The 17243-nt window shown below is 37.8% G+C and overlaps 2 protein-coding genes across 2 annotated transcripts; one reads left to right on the top strand and one right to left on the bottom strand.

Annotated features, from left to right (window-relative positions):
- Window positions 1-680: 680 nt before the first annotated feature.
- Window positions 681-17134, bottom strand: LOC110372682 (phosphatidylinositol 4,5-bisphosphate 3-kinase catalytic subunit delta isoform). Its single transcript, XM_064036264.1, has 19 exons — window positions 16971-17134; window positions 16550-16798; window positions 15179-15410; window positions 13999-14228; window positions 9064-9316; window positions 8520-8698; window positions 7889-8104; window positions 7288-7490; window positions 6678-6869; window positions 6052-6258; window positions 5508-5651; window positions 4934-5058; window positions 3866-4010; window positions 3302-3490; window positions 2731-2873; window positions 2277-2431; window positions 1676-1855; window positions 1155-1274; window positions 681-850 (listed from the first exon to the last, which is right to left on the bottom strand). Exons 2-19 carry the CDS (start codon window positions 16694-16696, stop codon window positions 728-730), a joined length of 3183 nt encoding a protein of 1060 aa, XP_063892334.1. The 5' UTR covers window positions 16697-16798; window positions 16971-17134; the 3' UTR covers window positions 681-727.
- Window positions 9918-12399, top strand: LOC126054281 (leucine-rich repeat-containing protein 23-like). The gene is made up of 4 exons (XM_049839182.2): window positions 9918-10119; window positions 10407-11004; window positions 11211-11395; window positions 11768-12399. Exons 1-4 carry the CDS (start codon window positions 9950-9952, stop codon window positions 11877-11879), a joined length of 1065 nt encoding a protein of 354 aa, XP_049695139.2. The 5' UTR covers window positions 9918-9949; the 3' UTR covers window positions 11880-12399.
- Window positions 17135-17243: the final 109 nt, after the last annotated feature.

Genomic DNA, 17243 nt, shown 5'->3' with positions numbered 1-17243 from the left:
CGAAGTTCTTAAACAACCAATAGACTCACTGAATAGTAACTTAAGAGATGTTTGAATAACGAAATTATATTAGTTGTTAAAAATTTCTTCGCCTATTGCTTGATTCTGGGCTTTAGCATAGGGAGCGATCATAGTGATGATGTCGATAACACTCACTGTCTGTTTAAGCATTAACAACAATATATACGCTATAATTGACCAATATGTTTGTCACAGCGCTGAAAAATGATTCCGCTAAGTCAATAAGCTAACTACTATTATTTCTTGGTGTATAAGTTGTACAACGATTTCAAATGTTACTCAAGTTCATAAGGCATGACTAACTTGTCAACTAATCACTATAGTAATTAAAAAATGATCCATTATTACACTTTGATAGCACAATCTGTTCATTAAAAACCTCGAAAAATGTATACTAATGAACGTTCGGTGAGAACTGATTAAAATGCCAAGATGATTAGTATTCAATATCAATTAGCTTGTAATTTCATCGCAGTTTTTATTACGTTTGCCAAATCGTTTCGAATTTAGACTTTGTTTTGATGGTGTTACGGCTCACTTTCGCACACACTTTTACCTCATACTGAAGCAAGTTTACCGTGTTTTATATACAGATTAGGCGAGTAGTAACTTTACATGTACGGCTAAACTACTTTTTGAGATAAAAGTGTGTGTATAGAGTTACCTAGTGACGTTTGTCAGAGAGGCGGCGGGCCGCGGGTCACTGTCAGTTGTTCTTGTCGATATTGTGGATAGCCCAGTTGAAGGAAGTCTGCCATCTATTCTTCATAGCTTCGTTGAATTTCTGTCTGAAGTGCTCTAGTGCTTTCTCTTCTGATAAGTCCATTACCTGTTTTAAAGGAGAGATTACATATTGCTTTTTAATTTAATCCCAAATTGGATAAATGGGACTATTATAATTTTGGAGAATTTACTATTGTAAAGGGTCTTCTCTTCTCGTCTTATTTTAAAGCTTTTTTCAAGACGTCCTTGAAGGAATGATTAACACAGTATATGAAAAATAAATTAACTTAAAGAGTATGAGTTTATTTCATTGCATAGAAGATTGAAATATATTTTAAGAGACTATTAATATTGTATTATTCATGCGGAACTCAATTGAAGGTGAACAATAACTATAATAATGCACTTACCAAAGTTTCACGGAGATACTGCAGATCCTTCTCTGAGCTGAGCTCGGGCAGACCCGTCGAGATCATCATTGAGAATAGAGACAGAATCAGGTGCCCGTGCTTGCGGAGGATTTTGAACGCCTGGTAAGCAAACAGATGAGGTTTAGACCACACATTTCGATAAAGTAATATACGTTTTACCAGAAAGTAAATAACTGTTAGTTTATAATTACACAACAAATAAGACATCTAAGGCCTATTTTAAGAGAAACGACCAAATAAGAAATACAGCCGATTAGCATAAATTAAGAAACACGAATAGCCTTAATTAATTAATTCTGTTAAACGATGGATGGCGAAAGCAAGGTCAGATAGAAATAGGTTAAAGAAAATTACGCTTAGTAAAACACTTGTCGTTTAAGCGACTTATTACGTGAACGATTATTGGTAAAATTGGCCTAAAATACGACGAAACAGCCTTTTTATTCCAACCTACGAGGTGCAAAAAAAATCTCAGAAAGCTCTCATTTTACTTTACTCACCGTTTCACAATGCTCCCTAAATATCTTGAAGTCTATAGGCAAGTTGTCTCCCGATCCCTTCTGTCCCTTATTGATGACGTGTATGAAGTCATGCGTTAGGACGAACGGTGCTCGCTCGCGCTTGAACCCGTACCACTGCTTGAAGTGCCCTAGGAAGTGACCGAAGTCTATGTGGAATAGCTGTGGAGAAAGAAAGAATTTTAATGGTGTGTGGAAATTACAACTTTGTAGACAAATCTTGAAAATGTATAGGGAAAATACATGTGGAATTATCACTGTGGATGTCTCAATTTATCAATAATTTCCACGTCTATGGAAGATCGAGATGGGCAGAAGTTTAATGATAGTCCTAATGGTGAAGTATTTGTTTAACATTTGATGATTGATGATGGCATTTCGGCCGAATGTCTACCACGGCGGCCGTTCTCATATGGAGATCGGCCAGCTGCGCAGGATACATAGTGCACAAGTATTTGCGCAGACATAGGTGCACTGAGTGGGACGGTTATCCGACACGACTGGAGAGATATCAGTAGCCGGCGCAGCTCATCGTGAACTCCTCGCTGAACATGTACAAGGTACAGCTGGTAGTGTAACTGACCTGGCCGCTAGTCTTGACCATGATGTTGTCGGGATGTCTGTCGGCGATGCCGAGCACGTAGGTCGCGACGCAGTAGCCGGCGCAGCTCATCGTGAACTCCTCCACCGCTTTGTTGAAAGCTGCCTCGTTGTTCTCCGTGTTGCGACGGAGCCATTCTGTTATTGAAAAAAGGTATTAAATGACCCGTTATATTGCTATCTTCTTGTATGAAGCTAATAACTTGTGTAATCATTACGAAATTATTGAATTATTATAGCAACCATTTGTTCTGTGTCGTACTCTGCACTTCAAATTTCCTAAACCAAACCTAACCTAAGTCAAAATTTTCAATCGATATGTGCACAGATTTTACGAAAAATTCAGAACAATTTTTGAACAAATTAGTAACTATATATTTTAAATCAATTTATTTTCTCAAAAAGGTTATACTGAACAAATAATCCACAGAACTCACGTAATAAAGTAGACTTATAAATAGTGGAGGCGGCGTTGAACAGTGCGCTCTGCTTCTGTATGTAGGCGACGGTGGCCGCGTCCTCCACCACCTCGATCATACCCACCGCGTACTCCATCGAAATGCAGTTGTATGGGTTCATTCTGGTGGGGAAAACATAGTTATTGAAGAGAAAAATCATCTCAGAATCCACATTAGTACAAATACCTAATAATCAAAATGAACTCTCGTATCTACGTGCTTTCATGTAAGAACATTACTGACATTTGATACACAGATATGTAGTCTGAGCCTGAGAAAGGACACAGGCTTCTTATCCGCATGCAGAGAACCGCTAATGCTGATATAAATAGGCAATTGTAAAGTACGGACATTTTTTGACCAACTTTAGTAGAAGGTCAATTAGTTGCGCCAAACTAGCTGAATAATTGTAGAGGATGCAAATAAAATATTCCGACAACTTCATTGTATATTAGGAAATTCTCATTACGTTGCAGCTTGGTATAAAAAATGGCATGAATTTTATCACATAAAGTTCATGTTACTGGTACGTAAAGCGAAAATAACTCACCTAAAATCATATCCGTGATTCTTCCACAGCCTATCCATAATCCTCAACATCTGCAGCGTAAACATATCCTGTCTGAGATCATCTCCAATCTTCAATATAATGCTAATATCAGACCCTGTGGGGTCCGCGTTCTCGAACCGAAGCTTTAGCGGCCTCATCTTACTGTCCATCACGCGGCAATCGTCGGGCCTAACATATAAATAAAATCATCAAAATACAAGAAAAACAAATGTAAAATCTACATTCGCAAAGAGAGAAAATATAATTGTTGGATATAAATCTTCTCTGCCGTTCAAGTCCGACAGTTAAAAGAAAAAATCTTGATACTTGAGTAAATAATTTAAAGTAGAAAATTGTCTGAAACTGAGTTTCAGCAGGACTTGAGCGGTTAACAATCAATTCAATACATTGTTCAACCAATACATCAATTAAACAATTCAAAAAGACAAAAAGTATCAAAAATGACAGTTCAAAGTCCTGTTTTGTATTCCAATAGGTTTTAAACAGTGTAAAGGTTTCTTCACAGCTTCACCAGCGGGCTAGCCGTTTAGTTATTGCACTTACTTGATGCGCTTGCACACAAAGCTAGGGTTAAGCGGCGACACAAAATCACAGAGTGTTTCGACGCAGTGCTGCTCTTGTAAGTGGTGAATGAGGGCCGCTCGAGCTTGCTTTATCTCTTTCTTCTTCCGCACGCACTGACTCGCCCCTAACACAGCCAAAATATTGCTCAGACAACTGTATTGTGTTCGTGGAACGGTGATAGGCGAAATTTATGACATTTTGTTTACTAGAATGACATTTATATCAAATTTTACAGGCATATTATAATTTGTGACAAGAATTTGTGGTATACAGAAAAAAAAGTTAGTTATTTAAAGTATCGAATTGAGACATACGAATTCAATAAACTTATAAAAATGTAAGCACAAAATAATGACAAAACTGGTTTTCTTTAACAATTTGCGGTCTCATTAGGTTGACAATAAAAAAGACGTCTCACATTTAGAATTACGAGAGAGCAATTTTTAGTAAGTGTTTAAAAAAATCTAGACCTACATCGTTTGAAGAATACGACGATTAAACAATACCAAAAAAAAAAAAACAATAGAAAACTTGTCCAATAATACAGAGCATATTTTTTATGTATCTTCTGCCCATTTTCCAAGAACACTCATAATGTTATAATGATGATAGTTTCACATATAACATGATTATTACGAGTTACAACAATAGTCCGTTCAGTCAAGTAGCCTTATTACACAATTCACAAAAAGATGACTAAATAAACAATATAGCCTCAATCTTTCAAATCGGATACAATAAGAGTGTTACAAAAAATATCGCATTCATTTTTTTTTTTTGAACACATTGTGAAGTCTGTTATTATTTTTTGTAATTACACCACAAATGTTTTAAAAACCATTAAAAAGAAAAACAAGAAATTAAAACTTCCCACTAACCATGATCCAAACAAAATGACAAATTATTGTTATAATAATTGATTGTATGATTATTCTAATAAAATAAACTATTGACTGATTCCAGGCTAACTAGGTAGCGCCTGACGGTGAAGATTATGAAAGTAAATAGATAAATGAAAATAAACTACTTCGAACATAAAAAACTTACACTTAAGCTTATCGAGACACGTGATCTGTCGCGTGAGACTGTTGATGTGGTCCTGACAGCCGCGGCAGTACGCCTCCAGCATCAGCCCGAACCGAACTGCTACTGACGGCACGTGCATCTCCGATCTGGTGATTAATGTAATTTTGACTACACGAACATTAAACTAACCTAGATATAAGGTTCATTGTGGAAAGTCCTAGGAATCCTTGTGGAAATAAATAAGTAGGTCTGTAATCTTTATGAGTCAAGAGAGCTGACCCTCAAAAGGGATGAAGGAAAGAAATATTAATGATAAACACACATTAACCATAAGAGGAATGATTGGTCTTTCACGAATAGTAAAGAATGTATAATATGTAGAAGACGGCTGTTATGAAATCGGCATGTGATGCAAAGAAATGAGAGTAATTTTCTGAGGAAGGTTTTGGTCTGAACGTAAAAGGATATACAGGAAGGGTACAATCAAAGATATGATGGATGAACATATAATAAGGGTGCAGGAACTAGTTCCATTTGGACGCAAAAGAATCAACTGGGAACAGTGATAAGTGAACATGTATATTATATACTTTACCTTAGATGCCAAAACAGATAGTGTCCGATGGTCATATTCTTGAAGGCCCTCTTCAGTAGGAACACGGAGAGGTCGCACATCAGATACGACTCGTGTTTCAGCGCTTGCACCAGTTGTAATAGGTATAGGAGTAGGTCGTTGTCACTGTACAAATAAAAATATGTTATATTCTCTACATTGCGTATATAACTTCTCAAAAAGTATAAAATACATCATCTTACATTTGGTGTATTATTGATAAAAATTTAATTATCTGATCTACGTAAGGCCGAGGTCTTTTGCAATATTATAATAGGCATGGCGACGATGATATTTAAGAGTTTTATCTTAGTTTTAGTGTACTAGTGAGACGTTTCATAAGAGTCTACAAAAGAAAAATACTCAAATGTGGGAGGAAGCAACTACCTGCAAGTTTTTTCTGACCGCAAAGGACCGGACAGCACAGTCAGCATAGGCATAGCCGCGCGCTGGTCATTTCGTACGACACCAGCTTTGGGAGCAGCTCCGGAGGAAACATGTCTCATCACAAGCCCTACAAACTAACCTGATCCTAGCCAGACAGTTAACCGCAAAGGACCGTACAGCGCAGTCAGCATATGCATAGTCCAGCAGTTCCAGCGCAGACTCGACTCTGAGTAGAGGCCAGTCTGCCAGCAGGCGCCGCACGCTGGCCGCCTCGCCGCGCTCGCCCCACTCCACGCAGGAGACCAGCTTGGGGAGTAGCTCTGGTGCTTCGAGGCGGAACCGCTCTCTGAAATACAAGTATTCATAGAGTATAGTATGTGGGAAGTCAAAAGTAACAGTAGTTGCAATTAACTGGCGAGAAGAAGACACACGACCGTTCCCAGCTCGCGGTTTTTCTACCGCGTCCCAAGACAACTTCTTCCCCGTTCCGGATGTTACACAAAATAGGCTATATTTTATAAGGGTTATTTGAATATTAGGAAGTTGCACTATATTCGCGACTGGCAAAAGTAAAGTACAATACAGTACTGACTTCGATATAGACGGAACAATTGACAGAACCGTTTCTGCAAATTGGATGTTCATTTGAAAAAGTAATTTTGTTAAGGCTACGAAATTACTAAGAAAGGATCCAATTATATACTTTTAAATTGTATCTAATAAATACGAAAACGCTCGCACACCTATTACAAAAATAGCACTGACCTCGAAGCCCAAATATCTTTCTTGTCCTGTTCGTGCATCTCATACATGGGGTCCTTCTCGGCCGTCGCTCGCAGCCTGTCGTACTCGCGGCTCAGTCGCTCCAACACGTCAGGAGCTAGGGTCTCTATTGCCTCCGAGTAATCTTTTACGGTCTCCTCTTTAGGAAACAGCACGGGGTATTGGCAGTCGTAACTGAAAAGAAATAAACATATTTTAATCTTCGAGTATCATTTGATTCATTTGAGTAGGCACTTTACTAAAGCCTTGATATGACTTTTTAACTCAATCAATGGAATCATTATTTTTAGCAGTGGTTTATTTGTTTAATATGTATTCGTGTAAAAAGACCTGTCAAAATTGCTACTTAAATGAAATATAATACAAAACTTCGAAGGCTTAAAAGGTTATAGAGCATTAACTAATGTAAGCGACTGTACAACAGGTATTTACCTATTTGGATAAGCTAAAAGGGACATAATTACGCACCAAAACGTTGATACATGAAGAAGAACATACCAGCGTAATGTCATAATCCGTCACAGCATAAGTCTTTCTATTTATGCCTTATCTACAAAACGTTAAATCACTAACATTTCATATCTTAACTTACTTCGAGAACTTAACCTGCAACGAGGCACAAGAGTCGGTATTAGGGTTGGAGACCACCGTGCCCAAGGGATGCAGCACCAGATCATCCCCTTGCGTGTCGTCAGCTACGTGCGTCCACATGGACAACGTCACGCCGTCCGTTCGCAGCTGGTCTTTGTAGTCGAATATCATTGTGTTCGACCACGTCAGTCTGTTTACACCCTCCTGTGACAATGATGAGAACAATAAGTAAAAGCCTCATAATAAACTAGCACAACTAATTGCAGAGTAGAAAAACGACGTTACATAAAATCCTTAAATGTTCTTCTCTCTGATAGTCCTTTGAAGTTTCGGTAACTATGTATTTCTTAGTTACAAATATAATTACATGTATTTAATTTATTTACTATTACTTTCTTATTATTCTTATTTCATAAATGAATATGTATTGTATGTCAAGTTTCCTATGTATGATTCAAACTATCAAGGAGTTCCTTCATGAGAAGATACTTCTGGCTGCATCATCAGATTATATCTTCATTGGTATTGTATCAATACAGGTCAAGATTCGTCTCACAGTAACTAACAAGGCTAGTTAAATAAACCCTTGTAAAACAACCTACCTTATTTGAGTCTTTTCCTCTCCTCTTACTCTTACTCTTCGTGATCTCGTAGACCCCGAAGCAGACCCTCGCCATTCTCGGCAGGTTGTACACCTTGATGGGGAAAGTCAGCTCTTGGTCCCATACGGCCACTCCGTCCGTCATGATGGCCGCCCGAGTCTTCTGTGTTTCACATAGGGGCTTGCCGCCGTGGAATATACCGGCTTGGCATATTACCTGAGAACAGAGATATTATATTTCATTTATATACTACGCTCCATAAAATGTGCATATTAGTTAGCTTATTGCTAAGTTTGCATGGACGATCATGAGATTAAGCAATTCAGTCCATGAGTGAGTGACCGTCGTGAGCCCATGTTTCGGAAAGCTGGTCTCATTAATTAGTCCTTTGAACATGATACAGATAATCAGAAGCCAGAAAATCTGACAACCAGTCTTACCAAGAAGCAACTGGGTTGAGGAAATTAGACAGGCATCCACTCCATACAAGACACTCTCACTTAATTACATCCAATCATGGAAACCTACTTCAACAAAATTGCGGAAAGGTATAACACTGCTAGAATCAGATATACTGGAAGCCGACCCAATATTTGGGAAAAGCCTAGGCTAACAATTAATGTAAACTTACCGCAGCACCATTCCCAGGATCGACGTTCAACTTGCTAACACTCTGCACGACACACGAGTAATACTTGTCTATATTCCACGCGGACTCGTTCTTCTTGCGTCGCATCGTGTTCGAGTGTTCCGATGTCAGACGCCGTCGCTCCGGTAAGCAGTATGGATAGTAGGGTAGGTCACGGTTCACTGTGGGTGTTGAGAAATAAGTGTATTTATTAGTAGAGAAAAAGATAATATCATGTGAGAAAGGTTTTGGGCAAGAACGTGGACTGCTATAGAGAAAGTAGCGACGTAAAGCTTACCTTAGCCTTCTACTTCAAGTACCTACTTGTTCGATGACAGCAGATAGATGACATATGGGAGAAATAAACATGTTGCGCCTGTCCAGAGCAGTCGCATTTTTCAACATTTCATTATTTTCCATAAATAACATTATAATTAAAACACAACAACTATCGAACTTAATTAAGGATATCCCGAAACTTAAAAATACCGATGCTATATTTTGTAAAATAAACAAGATAATAAAACAACACAGATCACCAACTCACGCGTCAACGGCAGTTTATCCATGCTGACCGTCATGACTTGAGGCACTCCATCCGTCGCGAGCATCTCCTGGATGTACAGGAACTGTATGAGGGGGTAGTCTCCGAAGAGATACTCCTCGCGTCCGCACACCTTCAGAACGTAGTTGTGAGGATGTTCACCGCGCATGTTCAAGGAATTGGCTAGCTTGCGTAGGATTGCTTCTATGTGCTGCTGTGGGGTTCGCGTTGCGGGGACGCTTGATGAGAATTGTACCTGTAAATAGAATTTCACATGCATTAATGTTGCATATTTAATTAAGACATGTTTTACAAATCCTTTGTTTACTTATTCATTCAATAGCTGAAACTGCGCGATTTAATTAAATGTTACGGCCCTTTCAGACGGAAGTCCAGTTTTTTGCAGGATCCCGTTTGATCGCAAAAGATATTATATGCTAGTAGTGTTCACACGAGCAAACCGCATGCAGGATCCTGCAAAATGCTGTTCCCGTCGATTTGTGCGATTCGGTTTTGTCACTTGAAACTGGATCGTTCGTCCAGTAAAAAGCGGGAATCCTACAAAAACGGACGCTGTGTTCACACGTAGTTCAGTTTTGCAGGATACAGTAAAATGCCGGACCCGGAAAACTGGACTGCCGTGTGAAAGAGCTATTAGTGGTAAAAAGTAGAACTTTCACTCCTAAAAACCCGCGTTGTTATGTTACTGTAATAAGGTCGGTACCCTAGGTTTTATAACAGCATAGCAAAATAAAACCTCATTCCTACACCCGACCATAAAAAACGAAACAAAATTAAAAAAATCGAACACGTCAAATTGATTTGCGTCAAAACCTGTCATTGCGACATCAGTCAATTTTCTTCCGAACTTTGAGATATCGTCGAAAAAATGTTGAAATCTCATTTTAATATAGCCCACACTGAAACTGAAGTGGTTGAAGAGGAGCAGGAACAAGAGGTCGATGTTGTCGAGGAGACTGAGATCCCTGAGAGGTCGCTCAACAAGTCGGAGATCAGCGTCAGGCTTAGCTTGCTTGGCAAGACTGCTGAGGGGGATGGGTAAGGAAGACGGCAAACGTATTACGTCCTCTTCCTTTATACACCCTAGGGCTACTAATGTTAGCTGTGTTAGGAAGTAATGACCTCCAATGTCCAATGTCGCACATAGCTCTAACATCCAATATATCAGAAGTTAAACTGTGTACAAATCGCGAGAGCTTAGAAACCTTATACACAAAAGTTTTGCAAAGAATAGTTTTGTTTAAGTTTTGATATAAAAGCTTAAATGTACCACACATACCTACATACACTTAAACGTAATCCCTAATACTTAATTTTGTTAACAGGTACACATACTTAAAGTGCAAAATAACAGGACTGAAGATGACACGCATAGACGCAATAAAGGGCTACCGTCATCTCATGTTCTTAGACGTGTCCAACAACTACCTAGACATAAACGCCTTACAAATCATCACCGAACTACCTTACTTGATCCTTATACAAGCCGACGGCAACAGGCTGACTTCGGCCGGCTTGAAGCAAATGAAGTACCTACAATGCATCATATGTAACAACAACCAAATCACTTCAGTAAGCGACGTGTTCCAAGAGCAACTATCCACCTTAGAACTGGCCGATAACAAAATAACAAGTGTAGACTTCACCACAAAAATGCCGACATTACGAGTTCTAGATTTCCGATTCAACCAAATTAAGGACATTTCGAATTTCAATTTTCCTAATCTGGATAGCTTGTACTTGGCGGGGAATAAGATAACGACCCTAACAGGGTTGGAGACGTGTGTCAATTTGAGAATACTTCACGTGCGCAACAACCCTATAAAGCTACTGAACGGCTTCGATGAGGCGCATACGAAGCTCCAGTACATCAATTTGAGGAATTGCAAAGTTGGAACGTTAAGACAAATTAAGAAGCTGAGGGTAAGAAAACTTTTCCAATAACAGCATTCCCTGTGTGGGTAACATAAATTATTCTTATTAAAACTTTCACCCCTCCTGGGGGAGCGAAAAGGACATTATTGCCATTAGGATTTTAAGTCAGTACTCAAAAAGGGGACCAAGTGGGGGGGACATGAGCTAAGCCGTAAACTTGGAACTCCTAACTAATAATTTATCATAATGCACAGGTACTGACAGCCCTCGAGACGCTTACCCTGAAGGGGTGTCCATATTTTGGAGGGACCGGGGGGGAAGATGATGACGATAAAGATGCGAAAGATGAAGAGGACGATCCTCAGTTGAGGATCGAGGTGCTAGCCGTACTGCCTCGACTTAAGAGGCTCAACAAAGATATGGTTACACCTGAAGAAAGGTAGGCTTGAATTATTATGTTAGACTTTGAAATTGCCCTCACAATTTTAATCAAACATTGACTACTTCGAATTATCTAACACGATTTGATAATTTGATTTTGAAAATAGTTTGAGCTGTGCTTTCAAAACGCAACCGCAAAGAGCCCCAACAGTGGTATCCTTACTTTATCGAAATGTTTAACCTCTATTTCAATGATCGGGGAAAACTTGTGAACATCAAATCAACAAACCACGGACCCTACAAAACTGTATTCCTTCCATTATATCTAAATGTTTTTTTAACGATTTCAAAAAAAGGAGGAGCTTCTCAATTCGAATTCGATTGTGAAGTTCGTTTCAATTTTTTTTGAAAAATTATTTTTATATTTCAGACAAGAGTGCAAAGAGCTGATAGCAACGTGGGCTGAGGAAGGTGAAAAAGAAGAGGAGGAGGAGATAGAGGACGAACAAATGATGGAGGAAGCATCAGCCGTGGAGGATTAACTAATGCTTTGAAAGAGCACTTAGGTTGCGAAGAAACTTACGTTCAAATGGAGTATTTATTTACTTTGCAGTGCGAATATGAATGATGATATTAGTCTTAGTTAACTTTATCTTGTTAGATGTTGCAGAGCCAATTAATGGTGTGTTTAGCTTGTCTTTTCTCATTCTTGTTATTTGATAAGTCCTAAATACATTTGAACACACTACCCAAAAGTTCATGGGTAGTGTCAGCAGTACAAAGAGCTATTTTTATTTTAATACTAACAACTTATTTTTAGTTAATCATTTCCGCAAGTATTTAAGCGCAAAAGTATTGCTGTAATTTAGAAAAGAAAATAACTGGTTATTTGTTGAAATAAATTAGCTTTACAAATTGCATCGTGAATTGGTATCATAAAGGAAGATTTGTTTCAATAAAACTGTCAGATGGCCGAATGCTCATTAGATTTACGAATGTAGTTTTGTGCGGTTGAGATATAAATGTGAAAACATTGAGGATTTTCATTGTCATTGCCAATAACGAGACGCGAGGCGCCGACAGTTAACGTGTCTAGACAAAACGTGGTATTTGTATACTGCTGTGTCGCACGGATATGGTCGCGCTCTCGTTACAGAGCTTTGGGTCTGTATTGAAGAGTTTGTTTGTATGTTGGTTTGTTTGCTTGAAAGCGCTTCCTGAATCTTGGGAACTACTGTACAGATCTGAAATCCTTTCAGTGTTACACAGCTCATTTATATAGGGAGGCTCCCTAACAACAAATTTTAAAGATGGAACCTTTCATGCGCAAGTCCGACTCGCACTTGGCCGATTTTTATACAAACAAGATCTCATTAGATTTTTTATTTTAGCAGTGCCTGTGTAGAACTAGATTATAACAGAATCTATTTATTTCATGGTAACCGATGTATTTTTTGTATGTTGATAATTCAGACCTTCAATTTACACGTGTGGCGATGTTTTTGTGTTTCAAAAAAACTTAATTCGTATTCTATGTATTTTTGTTTTAACCTAGATAAACTATTTTGAAATGACGTAAGTGTCGCGATTTCAGGCCAAAAGTACTGAACCGATTTTAATGAAATTTGGTACACTGATAATCTAGAGCCTTGAAAGGACAATGTTTTTGGAGCCGGAAATATTTCCCCAGAAAGCAGGTGGAAAACCGCAGGAAACGGCCAGTAAACTTATGATCATATATGGTCAGTATTATTACAACTTTCCATTTATTGCATACTTAATTATATTTCGGAGACAGTTGATAGGTAATAGTGATTCATAGTTGTACATTTTCCTTAATTTTTGACGTAACATGTTACACTGCATATTATATAAATTATTGTACAGATTAGGTATTGCCGGGTCCTTTTTACTGCAATGGAATGGTTGGACCGTCCACTCTATTTGGATTGATAGACGGCTACCTTTAGGCCCGATTGAGGGCCTGACCTGCGTGCGAGCGCAAGCACTTGTGGCGAATAAATGGCCTACTGCTACTCAGATACAACACTGCTAAATCAAAGACGGTACTAGCATTTTACAGGTACCTTTTATTTTCCTGAAAAATTACACCTGAGCGCTACAATGTAGTGTGTAATTTCATCAGCACATTCTTCTATACGACATTTGCGACCAGCAATAGAGAGGTTTCTCTAATTAAAAAGTAAGTAGCTCTCTAAGTGAGAAGGTAAGTAAGTCAAGCAAACATAACACAGGTTGCAGTACCATAAACAAGAAGCAGTTTAGCTCTCAAATTGCATACTCCTTCGTAACTTCGAATTTCATAAACACGTAGAAAATGTACATTCATTGATTCACACTACTGTATCAACATTTCTTTGAACTTTGGAGTTTGTTATAGCATACTTCTTTTAACATTTATCTGGTAACAGCGTGATGATATTTTTCAGAGATCAATTAAGGCATTTTTTTGATAGGACAGGAAAGACGCAAGACTGCCAAACAGTTTAGTTACTCTTACTCCCTATTAACGCTAAGCCATTCCCTATCTCAACAAACATAGCATAGTAAAAACTTTAAATAAAAACACTCCATTCACAATGATGACCATTGCAGGTATTATTAATGAATGAAACATAAACAAATAAACGGTCTATTTACCTCAGAGTTTGCAAACTTGGTGACGAGCAAGAAGCAGTGTTGATTGAGGTTCGTATTCAAAGTGGTCGGCGTCTCTGGATGATCAGCCAGTCTCGGAGGGCACTGGTACCGGAGTCTCTCGAGCCTGGTACTCTGTGCTCGCTTGAAGAGGCTCTCTTCGGCTAGGTATCGCATACGCATCCGAAAGTCATTGACTTCCGAACTTCGGATGTCGTCGAATTCATTGAGGCCTGTTGGAGAAAATTGTGAGATAAATAAATAATACAGTATTTTTGGGAAAGTTGAACCCTGGAAAACGACGGGCTCTTTGGAATTAGAACGTGGGTGGGCTTTACTTCAGCTCGCAACAAAAGCCAAAAAATAATGTGACGATGAGAAATGTTACCGGAAAATTATTGGCGAAAAGATCGATAGTTTATTTTTTTATGCAAGGTAACTAAATACTTAATGAATCAATTTTCTACGATTAGCTAGCTTTAAATAACTACACCTGCATATGATGTTGTGGTCGAAATTCTCAGACCTTTTTATAGAATGTTTTAATTGACCTTGACAACATGGGGATGCGCTATTCATCGAACTTTAGCTTTACAAAGCATAGAATAGTGATGTAACAAATAACCTTATCAATGCAATATACAATAAACAATTGTACAATCAGTAGTTTAGTTTGTCGCAAAACGTTACGACGGATATTAGATACGCGTTATGTACTCGTATGTAAAAGGTCAACAACCTCTGTGGATGGGACCTTATCATTCATTCATATAGAGTTATGTAACGAAATAATGATTAGTGTATAAATCGCGGCATAAATTATTTTTTGAATATTTTAACTGGAAAACCCAAGTAATAATAAATCAGCATTAATTAATCAAAATTTTGAAAACATATCTACAGACAAGACAGTCTATTTCTATGCATAGTTTTCCTACTAAGGAAGATATTTTAAGTATGGTAAAACCAGGAAAGTTAAGTCAATGGACTTTGATCAGCAGAACAGAAACGCTCTAGTAAAGGTGAGCTAGTTTTGGTAACCTTTTGCAACTGTCTAGACTAAGAATATTGTAAACAAGTATGCAATATCAAAATAGAATAACTAATTAACTTGTTTCATTAAGAAAAAAAATTATGTTTATTTTTAGAACAAAATTATACAGCAATTTGACCAAATACTCACGCTTTCCAATTAAATGACTAATATGTGTGTTCAGCAACTGCTCTCCAGGTCTTTCAATGGACTTCTTGACGATCATAAGCACACCGCATACTGGCTTTATGTCACGGATGCGCTTGTTCTCATCGTCCACTTCCTCCAGTACCGCCAAAGAGTTGACGAACTGGAAGACGTAGCTGGACATCTCGTGCAACATCCCAAAGAGGGGATAGTTGACGGCCCTGTCCCATATGTCCTGAAAGGAAAATATTCATGACAAAACTCATTGCTTCTAGTAATACTACTGTGTATATTCAGAGTTGCCCGGAGCGTCCTAGCTAAACTAAACCTCAACGAGAATGTCCTGGGCAATTGAATTGCTCTAATAAATTGTGTTCTAGGAACTTTCTTTTGGAATACATGAACCTAGGATGCAAGTATCTCATAGGATAAATAGTTGAAATGGAGGGTAGGTGCCTTATCCATTTATTCAATGCAATGCTACAAAATCCCATTTCAGATTTTAAATAAGAAAACTACAGATGATCTCAAACATAGCAACTCAGTGTTATACTGGCTACATTTTACATTTGTTAGTTTTTTCTACAATTTGTATTGTATAAAATAGATATAGCCTTGAATTCAGTGAATTATGTTGAACTTGAAATGTAATTTCAATGCTGTTTACTAGATAACCGAGTCATTAACATATTTGTATGTTAACTTTAAAATAAAAATAGGTGTATGTAGTTAGAAACACCATCCCATAACTTTTGATTTCTTTGTTGACACAGATAAGGATCTTTTTGTGCATCAACCTCATATGGAAGTACCGAGTCATAGCACATAATGATATCATATTTATGTTTCTAATCAGTAAACACATTACCTCATGATATTATTCAATATTTATGTAAATGGGATGAGTGCATCATCCTGTTCTCTAAATGAGATGAAATCTTTATTATTGGACTATTTCCCCAATACAAAGGGTGAATATAAAAATATGTACAATAACAGGAAATGTTTGATTGACAATGTGAACTTGTGTTTACTATATAAGGAGTTGATTATAAATACAATAGAAATATATTTACAGATGTTCTAATCTATTCAGTATCCTTTTTAGGAAGTTTACAACATTGATATACTTTTGATAGCCAGTAATGTATCCAAAACATTTTTTTGTCTCAAATTCTAGAACATTTTTAGATCTACCTACATGATAAAAAAATAGTGCATGGTTTTGTAAACAATGTAAACTACTTTCTAAATGTACCTAACAAATGTATCTGTAAACATGTTACTCAATACTCTGACCCACTTTCCCAAAATGCAGTCAAAATATCGTCGGCGAGAGGCGTGAGTCACGCGAGGGTGTTCCTTGTCACTAACCTCTTTGACATCCTGAAGAGTGGCATCCCAGCTTATCCTCAGAGGAATGTAAACAGAGTTCGGCAGCAGGCACGTGAGCTCCACCACATCTGACGGCGAGGCCGTCCAGTAGTCCCACGTAAACGGGCAACTCGGCGCAGGAACCATTGTTTTGGTATTATTTTCCCAGGTTACTCAAATTACCCCCGCGACATTTTACGAACTTTCACTGATAACTTGCGTCTGCAGCGACCCGGTCGCTGTCCCCAACTGAAAACAATGCCCACAACACATCAGTCACTGTTATTGAAACCGCAACGATGTTGAATCATAGCATTTCCTGGTATTTTACGATGGGCATATCGCCATTCGAAACGAAACTGTCAACGATAATATTACACAAACAACATCACAACAATGTGGAAGACATATTTTTAATTACCTTTTCATAAAATGTTTACATAATTCATTAAGTAATAAATGTACGAACGTAAATTATTAAAATATGTTTTCGTGAAATTGTAAATAAAGATTACGTGCAACAAACTATGAGCAAAGTAAATTGTTTATGGTACTGATATAGTTTTCTTCTATTTCTTTCTTCTATGATCGAGCCATAGAGCTATTTAATTTAATGATTGATTAGTGATTATGATTACTAATTGATTATTTTAATTGAACTTCAAAATAATTTTCAAAGAAACAATAACATCAT

Source organism: Helicoverpa armigera, chromosome 9, assembly GCF_030705265.1.
Source record: "Helicoverpa armigera isolate CAAS_96S chromosome 9, ASM3070526v1, whole genome shotgun sequence".
NCBI lineage: Eukaryota > Metazoa > Arthropoda > Insecta > Lepidoptera > Noctuidae > Helicoverpa > Helicoverpa armigera.
The sequence above is the reverse complement of the archived record's forward strand: the minus strand, read 5'-3'. Positions and strand labels throughout refer to the sequence as shown.